Here is an 18,307-nt window from a genome sequence, read left to right as displayed (position 1 = left end):
ATCTTTTATCTCCACTTTTCAGAGTGAGCTGTTTTTTACTGGTGCTCACAGCTTCCTGTAAACCAATTTGTCTCCCAAATTTATGCTGGTAACTAAAGGGCATTTATTGTGCTCTAGATAGACAGATTTATTTTTTTTTTTTTACACAAAGGTCATTCTTGAACTTAGATGCTGCTCTGATAGAGGTCAAGAATAAAAATATGAAATAATTAAACTAGTTCCCATTTAAATGATTACTCATTACACTATCATAACATGTTTGACTACTTCTAGCTGCATTTGTAAACTAAACATCATTGTCTTCATGCACTCTAATAAATCAGCCTTTAATTGCTGTGTGCAGGCCTTTACGCACTGACCGTGTTTCGATAAAAACAACATGAAATTCAGAATTCTTTTGCACGCGTGAGCTTGTGGAAAAAAAAATGAAATCCACATCAAGCAGTGATGAGCTTGTCTGGATGTTTCTAAACAAGGAAAGGAAGTAGTGGTGTGCGATACTGAATATTTTGGTATCGATCCGACAACAAGTAAATACGGGCCACTATCGCCTATAGCGATACTTTTCGATAAATATGGTGGATTGCGTCATTGAATCGCTAAAGTTCAATTAATTTTCATGACCTTAAGTGTTTTTGTGATGTTTCCTTTTTTATTATTAAATAGTTTAAACTCAGGACATAATTAGGACATAGTTTATAATTAAATAGAAAATGAATATTATCAATTTTTTTATTTTTTTTATTTCCTTTTTGAAAAATCTTAAATAAAAAGTGTTCGCAAACCAGTAAACAAATTAAAACAAGTACTGTTGAGAAACTATAATACAAAAATTACAGTTAAAATTCTCAACAACAAAAACAACAACTGGTGAAAATATAAATAATATGTAAACAACTTGACAACCCCCAAAGCGTCTAAGTCACGTCACGTGACGGCGCAACATCTCACCTCAAGAGGGTGGAGGGGGAGGAGAGTGTGCCTGCTCTGCGCTGACACAGGAGCGGTGAATCCGGCGATCTGGCTGTTTCGTCTTTGCCAAAACCACAGCACTGCAAACGAGAGCGGAACTTAAAATCAAAGTTCAAAGTTTGAAATCAAAGTTCGAATTCAAAGTTCGAATCACATTTGAGAAAATATTTCAGAGAGCCGACTGACCCAGAGCAGCAGCTAACTGGGTGTCTGAAGTAAAATAGGATTATTGTATGTGGTCTGCTTGGTCAGATCGGTCTGTTCACATCTGAAAAACCCGGAAAAAAAAGAACTCGATCTGCAGATTGTTGAGCATAATTGTGCGATTAGTGTGAACAGCTGCATTGAGAACATACGAGTCCAAAAAAAACCTTTTTAAAACACATGCGACATTCACACCAGTCCTCCACGTCCGGTGTGTGAAGGCCTCAAGTTTTGAAGTGTTGTATTCTCTTCTTTAATTCTTTAGCCTTTCGTAACCTTATGACTCACCGGTTATTTTTATATAATATAGTGAGAGCTCTTTCAAGTTGAAGAAAGAGCTCTCACTAAGATGTGCTAAAAAAAAAGAGGAAGTTTTTAACAGCTTAAACTCTCCTCTGCTGCATCTTTCATACATCACAGAACTCCCGATTAGCCCTCTGTTCGTCAGTTATTGCACATATTTAGAACAAAGTCTTTTGCGTATTTTCTTCAGCTCAGTTTTTTGGGCTTATTTTTGTAGGCTTCCTTCATAACTGAGCAAAACAGGCTCAAGCTCCTCTAAAACAAAGCTTCACTTATAGTAAACCGCCTCAAGTCTGCAAGTCTGAATAATTAACTGTTTATTAAATTAAGATGTAATGTTAATCTTTATGTAATCTTTATGTTTATAAAGGACAGAAGTCGTGTCTTAGCCTCGCAGGCTTTGTCAAACTGTGAGCTGAAGTGTTACTGAGTTAAATTGGTGACACTTTTGTGGTTTCACTTAAGGCGTGATCTTTCTGAGCCTTTTGAAACTTTGTTTCTTTCTCACACACACACACACAGTTCATGTTTACACGGCCTGAGAAGAATTTTAGTAACGTTGTGTGTCAGATTGTAATTCTCTCCCTGCTGCGTTTTTTTTGTTTTCCTTGGGAGTGCTGCTCCTCGTCATCCACACTGTGACTTTTTGAACTGACTTTCTTCTGATGTATTGATGCCATGTACCGCTGTTTCTCTGGTTTTGCTGCATGTGTGGGCGATGCAGCAGGTACTTGGGGTTCAATAGTTCTGAGTGTTTGTGTGTGTGTGTGTGTGTGTAGTCCAGTGTTTTCACTTGTACTGTTTGTGATTTTATTTATTTATTTTTTGGTTATTTGTGGAATTTGTTGTTTTTGTTTTGTTTGTGTTTTTGCCTGTTTCTGGTAATGCGTCATGTTCAGTGTTTGCATTTTGTGTAGTGTTGAAGAGACTGCTTTGTGTACTTGTGAATGTTTGTGTAATTATGAGTGAGTGTATATTTGGAGTGTGTAACGTAAGTGTGTGTGTGTGTGTGTGTGTGTGTGTGTGTGTGTGTGTGTGTGTGTGTGTGTGTACAGGGGCAGTATCACAGGTTTTGGACAGTCTAGAGGAGATCCATGCATTGACAGACTGCAGTGAGAAAGATATGGACTTCCTGCACAGCGTCTTCCAGGACCAGCACCTCCACACTCTGTTAGATGTGAGTAAACGCTTCCTCTGCAGTATCCAAAGTATCCAGTAGGTGCCATGACAAATCAACAATACAGTGTTCCCTCATTTATCGCAGGAGTTACGTTCTAAAAATAACCCGCGATAGGTGAAATCTGCGAAGTAGCCAAGTTTATTTTTTTACAACTATTATAGATGTTTTAAGGCTGTAAAACCCCTCACTACACACTTTATACACTTTTCTCAGAGAGGCATGAGCATTGTGACACTTTTCTCTCTTGTTTAAACACTCTCAACGTTCAAACCTTCGTAGAAGAATAAGTCCAGCGATTGCTTTTGACGGTGCAAAAACGTTTCATTGACATTGTTGTGTTTGTTGGGGGAAAACCTACAAACATACAGTACAGCATTTCAGAGTCACACTGCTAGCGATCGAAGATTTATGTAAATTTGACAAGCTGAACGCGTTCTGTACTGTACAGGAGACACAGCACGGAGGAGATTGATTGATTGATAATGGCCTACAGCCAATCAGGATGCTGAACACAATGCGCTGTTAAAAAAAAAAAAAAAAAAAAAAAAGCAAAAATGCACAAATAAAAAATCCATGAAATAGCGAGGCCGCGAAACGTGAACCGTGTTATAGCGAGGGACCACTGTAAACCACATGTATGCTCCACACGGCTCCTTGGGCTTTCCATCTTTGCTTGCATTATCATCTCCTGAATGTCATTACCTGTTTGTTGTTGCTGTTATTTCAGCTTTATGACAAAATCAACACCAGGTCGTCCCCTCAGATCAGAAATCCTCCAAGTGACGGAGTGCAGAGAGCCAAAGAGGTGAGGAAATCAAAAAATAAAAATGTCTTCTAAATTCTCTGAAGTGTAGCTTATAGATCGTCTTCACGAGCTCGCCTCTAAAAGTTTATTTTCCTCTGCAGGTACTGGAAACCATCTCCTGTTACCCAGAGAATATGGAGGCCAAGGAGCTCAGGAGGATCCTCACACAGCCACACTTCATGGTGGGATATACAGCAGCACACACATTCTTAATCTAGGAATTGGGATTACAGCCTTCTGTGTCAGAAGTTGGGTCCTTTTGTCAGCCCACATAACTCCCTGGGCTACAAATCTGCTTAGCACCTGAGCTTTTGGTGAGTGCTCGCACAGGAAAGGCACAGACAGCAGAGCTGAAGAGAGCATGTACTAAAGGGCTTCCACCTGCAAGCAGTGCCGATACTTTGGCTTTGCATCAGCTAGACTATCGTCAGATGATTCTAGTGGCCAGTACAAACCAGAGACGAAGGGATGCCGAGGATACCGATGAAAGGCCTGGAAGATAGAAACTGAGCTAGAAGAAGTTAGTGGTGGCTTTCATGTAAAGGTACTGAGGTTCTAGTCGAGAGTAGCTTTGTATTAAACAAAGTATTTAAGTCAGAATAGGGTTGTTTTTACTCTGTGCGTGTGTGTGTGTGTGTGTATCGCTATCCACAGCAGCTAGCTGTAGGATGGTACTGCTGTTCTGTATCTGGGTTAGAAACATAAGAAGCCGAGCTGTTTGTGTGTTTGTGTGTCTCTCTGCTGAATCGGTATGTGACACTTAACTGGAGCTGTCATGCTTTAAGTTTGGTCCAATCCAATTAGCCTGTCCTGCACCCTGACCTGACTGCCTGGTTAATCCTGCCACAGACACTTAACTGTGCTGCTCGTAGAAATGGTGTGAAGAGGCTTAGTGTGGCAGCACATGGGGCAGAAAACGCCTTTGAGTTTTTTCCTCTGAGCTGTATGATTTTAGTAATCACTTCAGTTATGAAGTAGTGATGCAAGGACATGTTTTGTTCCCTTTAATTTGGACTTAAGCGGTGAGGATTCAGGGGGATTCAGCATCAAGCTTTTAGTCCATTGTTGACGTGTCCTGTAAATGCGCTCTAACGTCTTTGTTATTAGTTGTTCTTTTCAGCTGCTCTCTTCACTGCAAGTCAAAAGCCTTTAGTGCCAGCTGTTCCAAAGCTCCCTGACTGTCATGCATCATCAGTGTACATGCTGTCGCTCTGATGAGCAGCTGTGATCATTTGGCAAGCTGGGCTGGTGGATGTTTAAAAAAAAACAACCCAAAAAACCCCCTGTGTGTCAGTGACATGATTAGTGCCCGAAGAGGATTAGTGTAAGCCACACTCTCTTCATACTCGTACAAAAACACTGTGCGTGCTCACACGTACCTTCTCTTGACAGGGATTTTGCAGCATGTTTTCTTGGCCAGCTTGAACCAATATTTTCTGCCTCAGCACTGACTCAAAAACTGCACCCAGAAAGAATAACCCTAAAACAGCATGGCATTAATACCCACGTATCTATAGGGCCCACACACACTGGGGTCCTTTAAAGAAAAAGGAGAATTGCTGCCTTGTTGTTGTGTTTCTGCACATCAGTCTCAGTTTGTCTGTTTAGATCAGGGACGCCAAACTCATTTTATATCGTGGGCCAGATGCCTAAGTGGGCAGACCAGTGAAACTCCTGTCAGTGTAAGGAACTTTAATTACACATTTAATCCCAGAGATGTCTTAATATGAGAAAAAGAAGTGCGGTTTTATCTCAGTTTTTCAACATGGTAAAGAAATGCTGTAGTTAATGGAAGAAATCTGTCAGCATGAATCTTAAATGGAAACAAACGTGTTTAAAAACAGGAACTTTTACATCATTTCATTTGAATTTTCATTGCCCCTTTACTGGTGTAGCATTAATGGCTTTATCTTTATGAGTGAAGGTAAAGCTGTTAAACTCATGAAAATACAGTTAAAAGTCCAAAATGTACGCCTTCCTTCACTTTTTCCATTGCTGACCAGCGGGGCCAAATTAGAGTCTCTGTTGGGCCAATTCTGGCTACTGGGCCTCATGTTTGACACCTGTGGTCTGGATGAGTCTAATATATGAAAGATTTGTGAAGTAATTTAGTAGATGGGTACCAGAGAGTCAGCTTCTCCACCTCTTAGTTAAGGTGATGTTTTTAAAGGGCACGCTGATGCAGTCAAGTTCATCTTTGACCTATGAGACAGATTTGTAAAATGTCATGATTTGCAAATGTTATATTTTTAGGTTAGCTTTTTTTGAGGTCACAATGACCTTTTTTTTTAACCACCTTACTGTAATTAGTTCATCCTTGAGTTCAGTATTTGTCACATGTAGAAATTCCCTTAAAGGTTTTGATGTCATAAAGAAATGAGCAACGTGTATTTATAAAGTGCCCGTCACAGACAGGAGTACCAAAGTGTTTCACAGAAAATACCTGAAAATGAAACTTTCACAGAGCGAGGCGAGCAGACGGCTCAAAAACATGCTGCTGAAAATAAAGCTTCTCTTTATTTTCACTCTCGGTTAACCCCATCGCAGGGTGAAAGAGAAAATATACAAATAAACAAGGCAGACCGATACACACCACCATCCAAAACAGGAAAGAGCTGTCATTGTCTGCAAGTCTTAACACTGAGTGTTTGTGTCCAGGCTCTGCTGCAGACCCACGATGTGGTGGCACACGAGGTGTACAGCGACGAGGCGTTGAGGGTGACTCCCCCGCCTACTTCACCGTACCTGAACGGAGACTCCCCAGACAGCACCAACGGAGACATGGACTTGGAAAATGTCACCAGGGTTCGGCTGGTTCAGTTTCAGAAGAACACCGATGAGCCCATGGTGTGTGCAGGAAGCTCACGTTTCAGAAACCTACAGTTAAAACCTTTTCTATGTCAACAACAGTGGAACTAAATTAGCTACAGCTACTGCGATTATGTGGTTCAGCATTATTTCTAATAGAGTATAATGGTGGGTGTGGCACAGAGGCTAATGAAAACGCTGTCATCTGGTCATTAGCAGCGTCTTTGTCCTGTCTTCTTCTCCTCACCCCCAACTGGCTGCGGCAGATAGCCGCCCTGGAGGTTTCTTGCTGTTAAAAGGGAGTTTTTCCTTTCCACTGTCGCCAAAGCACTTCCTCATATGATTGTTGGTTTTCTTTGTAGTATCATAAGGTCTTTACCTTACAATATAAAGTGCTTTGAGTCAGCTGTTCTTGTGATTTGGTGCTATGTAATTAAACTTGAATTGAAAAAACTGAATAGTTATGCGCTGACCCCGTGTCTGTTCCAGGGCATTACTCTGAAAATGAACGACCTCAACCACTGCATTGTGGCCCGCATCATGCATGGTGGGATGATCCATCGACAAGGTAAATCATGTCATATGAGATGACATTTAAAATATCCTCATTCATCTAGTAAGTGTTGTGAGTAACAAAGTGTGATAGTTCTTATGTTGTACTCTCACATTAGAGTGACTTCTGGTAATGTGACACAACACAACGCAACTCTACGTTGGCTGGGCTCTTGGGGTGTTCGTAGTCTTTGCTTTGTGAAATATGGATGTCTCAACACCCACGAGCCTCGTTTGTAACCTTTATTAATTCATTCTTTCTGCACTTCAGGGACTCTGCATGTAGGAGATGAGATCCGGGAGATTAATGGCATCAGCGTTGCTAATCAGACGGTAGAACAGCTCCAGAAGATGCTGGTAGGTCACACCAGCTCTGAGCAGGCACTTTTTCAGCTGATATCACTGCATTTCTTTGAATTTATTCAGCATGTTAAAGATGTAATGTTAGTGATGTATTGTACCAAAAGATGGCATCAAGTAGCATCATTATTAGTGCCTGTACCTGAATATTAATAACATTTAAAACTGTTTGTTTACTTCTAATGTCCAAAAAACTACTAGGGGACACTAGAAATAGGGAGTGAATAAAAGCAACAGTGGTCCCTCTGTGATTGAATTATTGCAATGGTTAAAGATTTTTAAAAAAATGCTCTTTGTCTCCACAGAGAGAGATGAGGGGAAGCATCACCTTCAAGATTGTGCCCAGTTACCGATCCCAGTCAATGTCTTGTGAGGTACAAAACTATCAGTGCACACATTTTGTTTCACGTGCATTGTGGGGAATTAAATCCTTAGGTTTCTATATATATCCCGTTGCAGAAAGAGTCTCCGGATTTATCTCAACAGTCACCTGCAAATGGTCATGCTAGTGTGACCAGCTCCATCCTGGTACGTTCAGCGTAACGGTGACCAAAAGTGAAAGCTCATAGCAACAAATCATCTTGATAATGGATCTGGATTAAGATCATTCTCTTAAAATACTAAGTCTCTTTGTGTGTTGCCAAATAGGACCTGCCATCGACTATTCAGCCTAAAGGCCGTCAGGTAAGATTTCCTAATTGTTTACACCACACGTGCACTCCCCCGATGCAACGGTGTGCTTACACAGCATGTATGTACCTACATCACTCGTGTTTCCCCCCTTCGCATTCCACCTGTTCTGATTACACCAAGTCTTGGTCTTCACTGTAGGGCCTCCATCAGAGAGAGAGAGCAAGAGAGAGCACATACTATAGAACAAAAGTTGTCATTTATATCCTCTGCATGATAAAGTCCATCATCACACACACACGTATATAAAATGCAGCACAAACTTTGTATTTTTGTATGGGTTCCTCATAACCTTTTTCTTGACTCCCCCGACATTTTCTACTGCATGATATACTGTATGTGTGTGTGTGATGCTCTCAACCCCATAGATCTGCAGACCTGCTATCAAGGACAAATTGTCCATCAAGGTAAGATGGAGCTTGGTGGACCCTCCGTAGAAGTAGATCCCGACTCCTCTCAGCCCTCCCCTCCCTGCCCCGCAAAGTTTGGTTCCTCATCGTAATGGTGCTTAGATCCCATGTTTGCTGTCAAAGCTTAGGCTTCATAATAGTTCATCAGTAGAGAGAATATGGATGTATGTGCACAAGCCAACGAATCCAGCCGCAGGCAGAGACGCAGCAAAGCTCTTTGTTCGATCACGTTAGTCCCGCTGTTCATCAGTCTGAGTGTTTGTGCTTTTTCCTGCTCTGGCTTTTGTACTGCTGTCTTATTTCTGACTACGTACCAGTGTAGCAGCCGGTCTCTTCATAAGGGCAGCTTGCCTTGTCGTCCTCTCCTCACCTAATGTAGGCTTTTCTCACTGTTCTGCACCTACAGATTTATGTACGCGCTCAATTTGAGTATGACCCGGCAAAAGACGACCTCATCCCATGCAAGGAAGCCGGCATCCGCTTCCGGGTAGGTGACATCATTCAGATCATCTCCAAGGATGACCACAACTGGTGGCAAGGAAAGCTGGAGAACACCAAGAATGGCACAGCCGGACTCATCCCCTCACCTGAACTGCAGGAATGGTGAGTACAGCAAACATTCAACGCCAGTTTGAAGCTAAAACTGTAGCAAGTTTTAGCTGTTATGGAGTTTTCTGATGAAATTAGTGGAGGGCTGCTAAATAGTAAAAATATCCAGACTATCCTGAGTGATTACAGATGCACCTCTAATAACATGTGTAGAAGAAACATGGTTCTGAAGGATGACCTCACAGATGCGCTTACAGTACAAATGTACTTACATTACTGTCCATGCTGTACTCATGCTGTGTAGTACAACTATGGAAAACTAGGCACTCTGTCTTTGTAATGTTATTGTTATTTAAAGACAAACTCGGGAACAGAAATCCTGTTATCTGGGGACAGAGAGCTTAAATAGTTTACTACTCCCCTGCAGCAGCACATGAGCCAGTTCTGCACCTGCTGGATTCAGCCTGGCCTCTGCACTCCTGTGTGGATGCAGAATGCCACAGTGAGCTGGCCATACAGAAGGAAAACAGGCAGGAAGAGACGGGCTGGCCGGTTAGCAGGATTAGCCTTTGAAAATAAGGAGTGTGTTTGTGTGAATCCCAGACTGCATTGACGAGAACATTAAAATGTAAATCTGACGGCCTTTATATGTTAAATGTGCGTTGTGAGTGGTATTAACATTGTACTAACAACAAGAATGATTGGTCCTCCTTCCACTGACCTACATTTTACAATCTGGGCCTGAGTAAATTTCAGTGTCTTGCTTCCTGTTGTGTTTGCTGTGGTTAGTGATGGCATTACATGCCCGAGTTCATCTGAACCACACTTGTCAAGTAGCCAGGGCACGGTAGGCAGTCACCACACAAGTTCACAAATATGCACGGTGTTGATCACAAAGATCAAAATACAAGTTTGTAGTTAAAAATAAAAATGCACATCAGTGACTGAAGCTTTTTATTTTAAAACACACCTTATTATGTTGGCCATGAAGTCTTTGTGAAGCCAGGCACCCCTGCCAGGATTCAAGCCTGGAACTAACCTGTATCCTAGAGGGGGATGGAGGTAGCTTCACAACATTAGTCCCTCCACCATAATGCTGGTGCTTGTGTCAGTGTGCATAAATAAATGTAAAGCAGGGTAAAAGCTCTTTTAAATGATTCCCCTCTGCATTATTGTAAAATGCTAAATTCCTTCTACACTCACATGCTGACATTTACCTTTGGTCACATGCGGCCATTCAACAGTGCATGTGTTGCTTTCAGGCGTGTGGCGTGTATAGCAATGGAGAAGACCAAACAGGAACAGCAGGCCAGCTGTACCTGGTTTGGCAAGAAGAAGAAACAGTACAAAGACAAATACCTGGCCAAGCACAACGCAGGTAAGCCAACAAGTCACACTAACACTCACTCACTGTAAGCAGTTAACTTGACCGCTCACTAATGCAAAACTGTAATATGACCCTAAGTAGGGGTTGCAGTGGTGATGGTGACAGGAAGTAGTCCCTGATATTGTCAAGTCCTGTCAGGCAGCCTGGCAGTGAAGCCTTTTCACTAAAACAAGAATATTTTTTGAGATCTTTGATTCATAAGAAAACGTTTAATAGCTATCAAGTATTGCTGTACTCAAGTACCTGTTCTTATTCATTCATTTATATAACTAAGCTACATTGAATAGTCTGAACTGTTTTCCTATATCTCCTTGATAATGTGCAGTAGATGAATAAATGTGCAGTCACAATCTTAATATTTCGTTTGGGCAATAAAAAGGAAGTACTGTGACGCATGTCCTTTCAACTGAAGTGATGAAGACTGATTATTGCTAACCTTGTAACGGCACTGTTGCCCCTGTTGTAGTGACTGTAGATGATCCTGTATGTGTAACTGTTGCATGTCTGTTGCCTTTTCCCTCTGACAGACCTCTTCTGCTGCCGTCTCAATTTGACCTCATTTTCAGTGACTAACAGCTCTGTTAACAAGTTCTGTTATGGTGTTTTTTGTTTGATTTCTCTTCTTTTATGGTGTCTTTTTATTAACCCTTCCGCTCCCACCCTTTGTCCATATTTCATGCTGTCTCTTACCCAATGACATGGCTGCATGTAAGTAACTCCAGAGAGCTGGCATCCAGCTTCTACGTATTTCTTCCTTCTCTCTGCTTTCATGCCTCGTCCTCTTCCTGATGTCTCCTTGACTTTTGAATGACAGCGGCTTTGTCAGACTTGTTATGAGCTGCTCTGGTTTGTAATTCAGATTAAAGAGATGTTAGTCAGCTTGATTCAGTTTTTCTGTTTTACCAAGGTTAGTGCAAATAAGTAGGTTTTAATGCTTTCTCGAGGCATTCGACCTTCATCGGGTGTGCCTGTTTGAATGAGCAGTTGGTGTACATTATGGCGGCATTTGAATAATTCAAGCCCGCCTGACTGAGAATCCCAGGTTTGATTTATGCCACAGGGACAAAACATTGGAATGAATGTTAATCTCATTAGCATCAGCATTGCATGTGTTCCCTTAGACACCGTATTAGGTACACCTATCTGACACCACAGTGATCTGAAAAGAGCCCTGTGATACATTCTGCTTCATGAAGGCCGGAGTTTTACAAAAGGTGTTGCTTCATATAAAGTTAGGAGCAACAACATACCCTTGTACAGTGGCAACATGAGGTTTGATGAAGCAGGATTTATTGGAGGGCTGCTGTGTTTTGTCACACCTACCAGAGAGAACAAGGCATTCATTTGTTAAGCACACGCTTCAAAATTCATCTATGGAGTTCATTTTATACGCTAAAACATGTTTAAGTAGTTCATACTGTCCATTATAATTAGCATGTAACGCATGCCCTCTTCATACTTATAGCTAATCCTGTTTATTCTCTGATGCAGTGTTTGATCAACTAGATCTGGTGACATATGAGGAGGTGGTTAAACTGCCGTCATTTAAGAGAAAAACGCTGGTTTTACTTGGTAAGTAAACACAGAAAAGCAAATGACTACAACTACAAACAGCCTGCACGACTGGCCCGTTCAGTAGCTCTTCTGCTTCTCCAGATACTTTTGTAGTTGCACATCAGGTTCTGCTGTAAAGCTTTCCGAGGGGTTTGTGGTTACAGCGTGCCTACGGTGTAGATTTAACAGAGTATAAATCCACTGTAAGTTGGTGTCCCAGGTGGAGGAGTTTAAGTATAGCTAACTTGTTCACAAGTGAGGCAAGAAAGGGGCTAGAGGCTGACGGTGGGATTAGTGCAGTGTCTGCAGTTATGCAGAAGCGATGAAGAGAGCTCAGACTGACAGCAAAGCTGTCAAATTACAGCTACATCTCCATCCTAACCTTTGACCAAAGGCTGCAGGTTGGCTCATTTTGGAGGGACTAAGAGTAGAACTGCTGCTGCTGCCTGAGAGGAGCCAGTTAGGTGTTTGGGTTTCTGATTGGGAGTAGACCGGGGGCAAGAGGCGCTGCCCTCAAAACCAGATAAATGGCAGAAGATAGTGTTTTTGGGCACTGAAGCACATCCATCTTTCACTTGGGGACTGAACATCAAACCATCTAATGATTAGAAAACCTGCAGTGCCTTCCTTACACTTTCCTGAAGTCTGCACGTGTACTTGAAAACATAAATCAGAGCAACAAAAGTACTTTTTTTTTTTTTTTTTTAATCACACCCGAATGATATTTAACTTGTGTGTGCTTAGTTTACCATCATAGTTAAAAAGGCAAAGCTAATGCTTGAATATCAAAAAGGATCATCTAAGTAGCATCTCCAGTGCACAAATACACATCACAGCATTTGAATACACATTTCTATCCTTTAAATGTTAACTAGAGACAAACTCGGAGCAGAGACGTCATTTATCAGCAAGTGTTGTATTTGTGGGCAGGTGAGATGCTGCCACCTTAGTGTAATAACTCTACACTGCAAAGTAAACCTGTCGGTCTGGCTTGTTTATTTCCATTCCAAACAACCAAATTAGCCTTTCTTGTTTTGTACTTAAGATGTACCAACAACTATTCAGAAAAAGCCCAGTGATTCAGACAGCCTGTGAAGAGCACATACAGAAAGTATTATTCAGCTGCAATTACAGGAACTTGTAATTATTAGAAAACTCTCATGATTACAAGAGAGTAATGGAGTGGGAACACTGATGATGCTCATTGATCACATTAAACCAGGTGCTACTGTGCTGGGCAGCATGATTAATAATCAGTTTTACCTTTTCTAAAATTACAAGGGAGTGCAAATGAAAGCACCAGCTATAAAGATCAATTCAGAAAACGTATACATTAGTTTTTTTCTGCAAATACTGGACACCAGACAACAGCTGTGGAGGACATGAGAAGAAACGCTTCATCATAGAAAGAATGAGCATAGATTAGGAAGGAGGACTCCTGTCAGCACGCTGCAACTTATTAAACTTAGACTTAAAGCTAACTGACTGATCTGTGTGGAGTTACTGCACTAATGCATTTAATTTCTTCTTTCTACTTTGATTCAGGTGCACACGGAGTCGGTCGGAGGCACATCAAGAACACGCTGATCACCAAACATCCCGACCGCTTTGCCTACCCTATTCCTCGTAAGAGCAAGATCTAAATACATCCACAACAAGCTCTTGTTCCGATTGGACAGCAAACTAATGACTCAAACATTTAAATTTCAAAGTGGATTCTCCTGTTTGACCCGTTACAACACAACAATGTCATCATCGGGAGTGTAACTTCTGTATTCATCTCTTCTGTCTCAGACACAACTCGGCCTCCCAAGAAAGACGAGGAGAACGGAAAGAACTACTACTTTGTTTCTCACGAGCAGATGATGCAGGACATCAGCAACAACGACTACCTGGAGTATGGCAGCCATGAGGATGCCATGTATGGGACCAGGCTGGAGACTATCAGGCAGATCCATGCCCAGGGCATGATCTCCATCCTAGACGTCGAGCCACAGGCGAGTCATCTCGGCTTGGACATTTTCTTGCTATAACCATAAGCCCCCCAAAATTAGCCATCTCCTCTAGAAGCCAAGTATAAGTTCAAGTGAAAGTACCCTTATGTTGGAACTTTACTTATTCGCATAGTAGGTCTGGGCAGTATAAAAAACCTCTCCACTGATAGAACAGTCTCATGTGCCACTTTGTGAACTACACAGTTTAAGATTTTCTTTCCTCATCAGGCGCTAAAGATCCTCAGGACAGCTGAGTTTGCTCCATACGTCGTCTTCATCGCGGCTCCCACCATCACCCCCGGCATGACTGAGGTACGGTCTTCTCTGTTATACTTGCTCTTCCCATCTTGGGCAGTTATGTTTCGCTGCACGTACTAATCAAGTTCATACTAATGGCACAGTTACGCTGGCTTTCTAGTCTGAATTATGATGGTGTGTTGTTGAAAGAAAACAGATGAGAGCATCATTACATATGTAAATCAAGAGGGTGCTGCTTTAGCGTAATTGCTGTTAGGGGTCAAAGGACCACACACTGAATTCAAACTGGACAGCCCAGCCTAAAGGAGCATCTTAATTTCCATTTCTGTCGTCCTGTGCGTTCCTCTCACTGCACGTGCTCAGTTTGCTTTAAGCATGTTTGTGTTTCCTTTGGCATGCCTATTTTCACGTGCACTCAAGGTCCCAAAGTGGTGCAGGAAACTGCCTGTAAGTACAAATTAAATGGTGCGAGTTCACTTGTTGTTTGGAGACTGTAGAAAAGCCTCTGTTCCCCTCTGTGTTTGTTTAAATAGCAGCAGTCTTGCTTCGTTCACTACTCTACCTTTTGATTTCTTCTAATTCCTCTAATCCCTCCAATAATCCCTTTGTTTGGGTGCCTTTTCATTTGTGATGCAACTTCACGCCTTGTTGTTTCATCAGGCTTCCACCTCTCTTCCATTTTCCCTTCCTCGTATTCAGAACTGTTACTGGGGTAAATATCTGGTTGGAGTATTTCTGAGAAACACACTTTAGATTTAAGGTTTTTTTTAATTAAATATAGTTATAGTGAACAGGGCAAAGGCCTGAGCCCTAACGCTGAGCTGAACTCCATTTCAAATGAGGCTACATCTTTATTCTTATAGATTTCTCTCATAGATATTAACTCCATCATTTCCTAATATATAAGACTTATTTAAAAGACAACTACTTAGTTCAATTTAACCCCTAGAAATACTGCAGTTATTTAAGAGCCATCTATTAATTAGATGATCGGGTCGTATATTCAGACTCAGTTCTTCCTTTTTCCAGTTCAAACTATTGCATCCTGGGACTCTTATCTTACCTGCTTTGTGTAATATTAACACATCATTAAATAACTGAGGCAGAAAGTGTGGGTGCAACATTATCTAAAATCTTGACGGTCAGTTTAAGAACACGTGCAGAGTTCAGGGTTTTTTCCACCACTCCAAAGGTGAACTGGAGCGTCGAAGCACATCACCTCTGTACTTCAGCCAAAGCCAGGCACTGATGTCACTCTCTCTCACTCCACCAGGACGAATCTCTTCAGCGGCTACAGAAGGAGTCGGAGATGCTGCAGCAAACCTACGCTCACTACTTTGACCAGACCATCATCAACAACGAGATCGACGACACCATCCGCCTGCTGGAGGAGGCCGTGGACCTGGTGTCCACCACTCCTCAGTGGGTTCCCGTCTCCTGGGTCTACTGACATACACTCAACGGCAACTCGCTCATCGCCCTCGACGATCCATCTCCGATTCAACGTGGAATCTAAACTCTGAATCACATCTCTCATCAGAATCGCATTTCTGTAGATAAACTGTTATTGAAGAAGAGAGAAACGAAGAAACTGACTGACGTCTCATTACCGAGACTTCTTCATCCTCCTCCTCGCCCCTTTTCTCAACAGCCTGAAAGGCATATTGTTGTGTAAATATATACATATATATATATAAATGACTAAAAACTAAGTGAATATGGTTCTGTCCTAATATAGTTGAATGGTGGGGAGTGGTGGGGCAGTGTAGTAGATATTTTGTACTTTTTCTTTTGTAATTGATGATGGATGGTAATATTGGAAAGACAATAGCAAGCATGACCATAAAGCAGTCTTATGGGGTTGCCTGTGTGCGTGTTGACCTTCTAATGCACTCCTTGTGGTACTCCGTTCTCCCCTCTAATCTCCTCGGCTCCTGTGACAAGCAGGCCGAACTCTGAAGCACATTAGAAGCTGCTATAGTGGCGACAACCGACTCCCTCAGCTCCACGTCCAAGTTAGAGTGACACGAAAAGCACAGGAAACTTGGCATTTTCTTTCTCCCTCAGCTCTTATTTATTTCACCGGCCCTCTGTGCCTTTCAGTTTGTTGAACGAGCACACTTGCACCCCTCTGTCGTCTCTCCCCGTGTTGCTGTAGCCTGACGTCCTATGCTTCCTTCCCCAGCCTTCGATGGTCTTTGTTTACATCTCAGTTTGCACAAAATGGACAATGAAGAAAACGCGTGCTGCATTCTGTCATCTCGGTTTTCACGACGTCTCGCCTACTCTTCTCTGGCTGTCTTTACTCTGCTCCCTTGTACACAAAATGCGAATCGGTGGACCTGGAAGTTTGTTTTTGAGACATTACCAGCTATGAAAAAAATAAAGAAATAAAAGCACTGACATTCACCACTAAACACGGCTCCTGAAGTGGAAGCAAAGACAACAACGGTAAAAAAAATAAAAGAAAAACTGCCTTATCAGAGCGTTGGGGAAGAAGTGGCTAACACCTATGCACACCCCTGCTTTCTGCCAGGCAGACCGGCGCCACGACAACCATTTCTTCTCTCCTAACACTCAGTGAGCCATGCTTGTTGAAATGTGTGTGTGGAAGGACAGGGCTTCACGTAGGTGGGATCGGTCCAATCGTAGAGCCACCATTTTTGGAACTGTTAACTGTTGTCTTCAAAAATATTTAAAAAAATAAATAAAGGAGAATTCTTGTTTTTCTGGGGGGAGAGAAGATTAAAATTTTGTGTGTAAATGTTTCAATGGTGCGTACGTCATGAGTGAATTACCAAGAGCCAGTGTATATTAACCCTTAAAAGAAGCTCAGTATGTGACATAACCTCATGCTTTACCACAAGTGGCACAACACACACATGTATGGCACATCAGTTGAAGGCTCGAGGAGTTGGAAACAATAATAATATAATAGTAATAATAAAAAAAGTCAATATTTCAAGCTGTGGTTTGGCTGCCGTTGTGCCACTTTGAGTAAAGTGTCTTCATTTCAAGTCCTGTGTAAATTACCTCTGCAAATGAGAAAAGCAGCTCTTCTGTATGAAATGTTGTTCTTTTTTGTTATTTCATTTTTAAAAAAATATATTTCCTTTTACGTGTTTAAAGTAAACCGCAGCGTCTGGCGTCTTATTTCAGATGTGAAAGTGAGCGCGGGTGCAGGTTGCTGTGTGGGTGTACTTACTTTCAGATTTTTTTTATATCAAAATTTTTAACTTTTTTTTTTTTAAAGGAGAGCAAAACAAATAAAGGATAAATATATAATAGACCAAAGCACTTTTAAAAAATTACTCAAATTAATATCCAATTAAAAATATTCAAAATTAAATGTAGGCTCAAATTTGCTTTTGTCTGTATTTACATTTGTTGTACAATATAAATAACTATTAATATGCTTTCTTCTTACATTTTTATTATTTTCAAGTCATATTTTATATATTCTTTATCTCATCAATTTTTTTTAAACATTTATTCACTACTTCTTGCAATGCAAATGAGTGGGTTGCATTTGAAGTGCCATAAAATAAAGTTTGTTAATAAGCTTTCAGATTGGAAGTGTTAGACTGAAATTCATGAGCAACAAAATTCAACAATTCCGAGCTGTAAACATGAAATTATCAAATATATGAAAATGCTAAAGAAATAAAATCTAATTTACACTAATCCTCCTCACACATATGAAATAGTAAATCATATTAAATAGTATAATTTACAGCTCGACTGTCCAACAGTGCATTATCTGAAGGCTGAGAGGAGCCGACGCTCTGTTACATTTCTTCGGTTGGGTGACATTGAAGGTACAAAAATAAAGACGGTGAAAGGGGAAGAAAATAAAAATTTTAACTTAAAAATAATAAATCAATATGACATAACTTACAGACTCGTCAGTGTACATTCATGTGAGATATTCACATGTTGACACTTATTTACTGTTACAGCAGCAGCATAAAGACTCAAAGTGAAAATAGTATCATTGCACTTAAAAGAACCACACTCCCATACTGAAGGCCGTAAAACAAAGTAGTGCAAAATTTTTAATTAGATAAAAAATTAAGTTAATAAAAAATAAAACTAATAATTCTAGTGAACTGTAGTGAAAATGGGATCAATAAATAACATGCACACTATAAATCTAAGAAATGCAGCAAGTTACATTATAATTTTTTATGCATTCAGTGACATATTAATATATTCAGGCTTTAAAAGACACAAATCTACACTTTATATTTTCCTTGTGGGCACAACATTAACCAAAGAGTT

General features: G+C 41.0%; 1 protein-coding gene across 13 annotated transcripts in view; it reads left to right on the top strand.

Moving 5' to 3' along the window:
* The window catches only part of LOC146492089 (peripheral plasma membrane protein CASK-like), a 49,505-nt gene extending 32,346 nt beyond the window's left edge, over positions 1-17,159 (top strand). For 2 of the 13 annotated variants that reach the window (XM_085152250.1, XM_085152252.1), the window contains 18 exons: positions 2,535-2,656; positions 3,387-3,464; positions 3,566-3,646; positions 6,123-6,311; positions 6,762-6,840; positions 7,096-7,181; positions 7,490-7,558; positions 7,644-7,712; positions 7,833-7,868; positions 8,243-8,281; positions 8,691-8,887; positions 10,096-10,211; positions 11,712-11,792; positions 13,320-13,400; positions 13,569-13,771; positions 13,997-14,080; positions 14,447-14,473; positions 15,300-17,159. In XM_085152250.1, coding sequence (XP_085008376.1) covers positions 2,535-2,656; positions 3,387-3,464; positions 3,566-3,646; positions 6,123-6,311; positions 6,762-6,840; positions 7,096-7,181; positions 7,490-7,558; positions 7,644-7,712; positions 7,833-7,868; positions 8,243-8,281; positions 8,691-8,887; positions 10,096-10,211; positions 11,712-11,792; positions 13,320-13,400; positions 13,569-13,771; positions 13,997-14,080; positions 14,447-14,473; positions 15,300-15,476 — 1,814 coding nt within the window. In that variant the 3' untranslated portion in view covers positions 15,477-17,159. Of the gene's footprint in view, positions 1-2,531; positions 2,657-3,386; positions 3,465-3,565; positions 3,647-6,122; positions 6,312-6,761; positions 6,841-7,095; positions 7,182-7,489; positions 7,559-7,643; positions 7,713-7,832; positions 7,869-8,242; positions 8,282-8,690; positions 8,888-10,095; positions 10,212-11,711; positions 11,793-13,319; positions 13,401-13,568; positions 13,772-13,996; positions 14,081-14,446; positions 14,474-15,299 lie in introns of all 13 variants that reach the window. The other 11 variants (XM_085152259.1, XM_085152262.1, XM_085152251.1 and 8 more) reach the window with 10 other exon arrangements.
* Positions 17,160-18,307: the final 1,148 nt, after the last annotated feature.

Source organism: Neolamprologus multifasciatus, chromosome 23 (genome assembly GCF_963576455.1).
Source record: "Neolamprologus multifasciatus chromosome 23, fNeoMul1.2, whole genome shotgun sequence".
Lineage (NCBI taxonomy): Eukaryota > Metazoa > Chordata > Actinopteri > Cichliformes > Cichlidae > Neolamprologus > Neolamprologus multifasciatus.
This window is presented reverse-complemented; position numbering and strand designations above follow the sequence as displayed.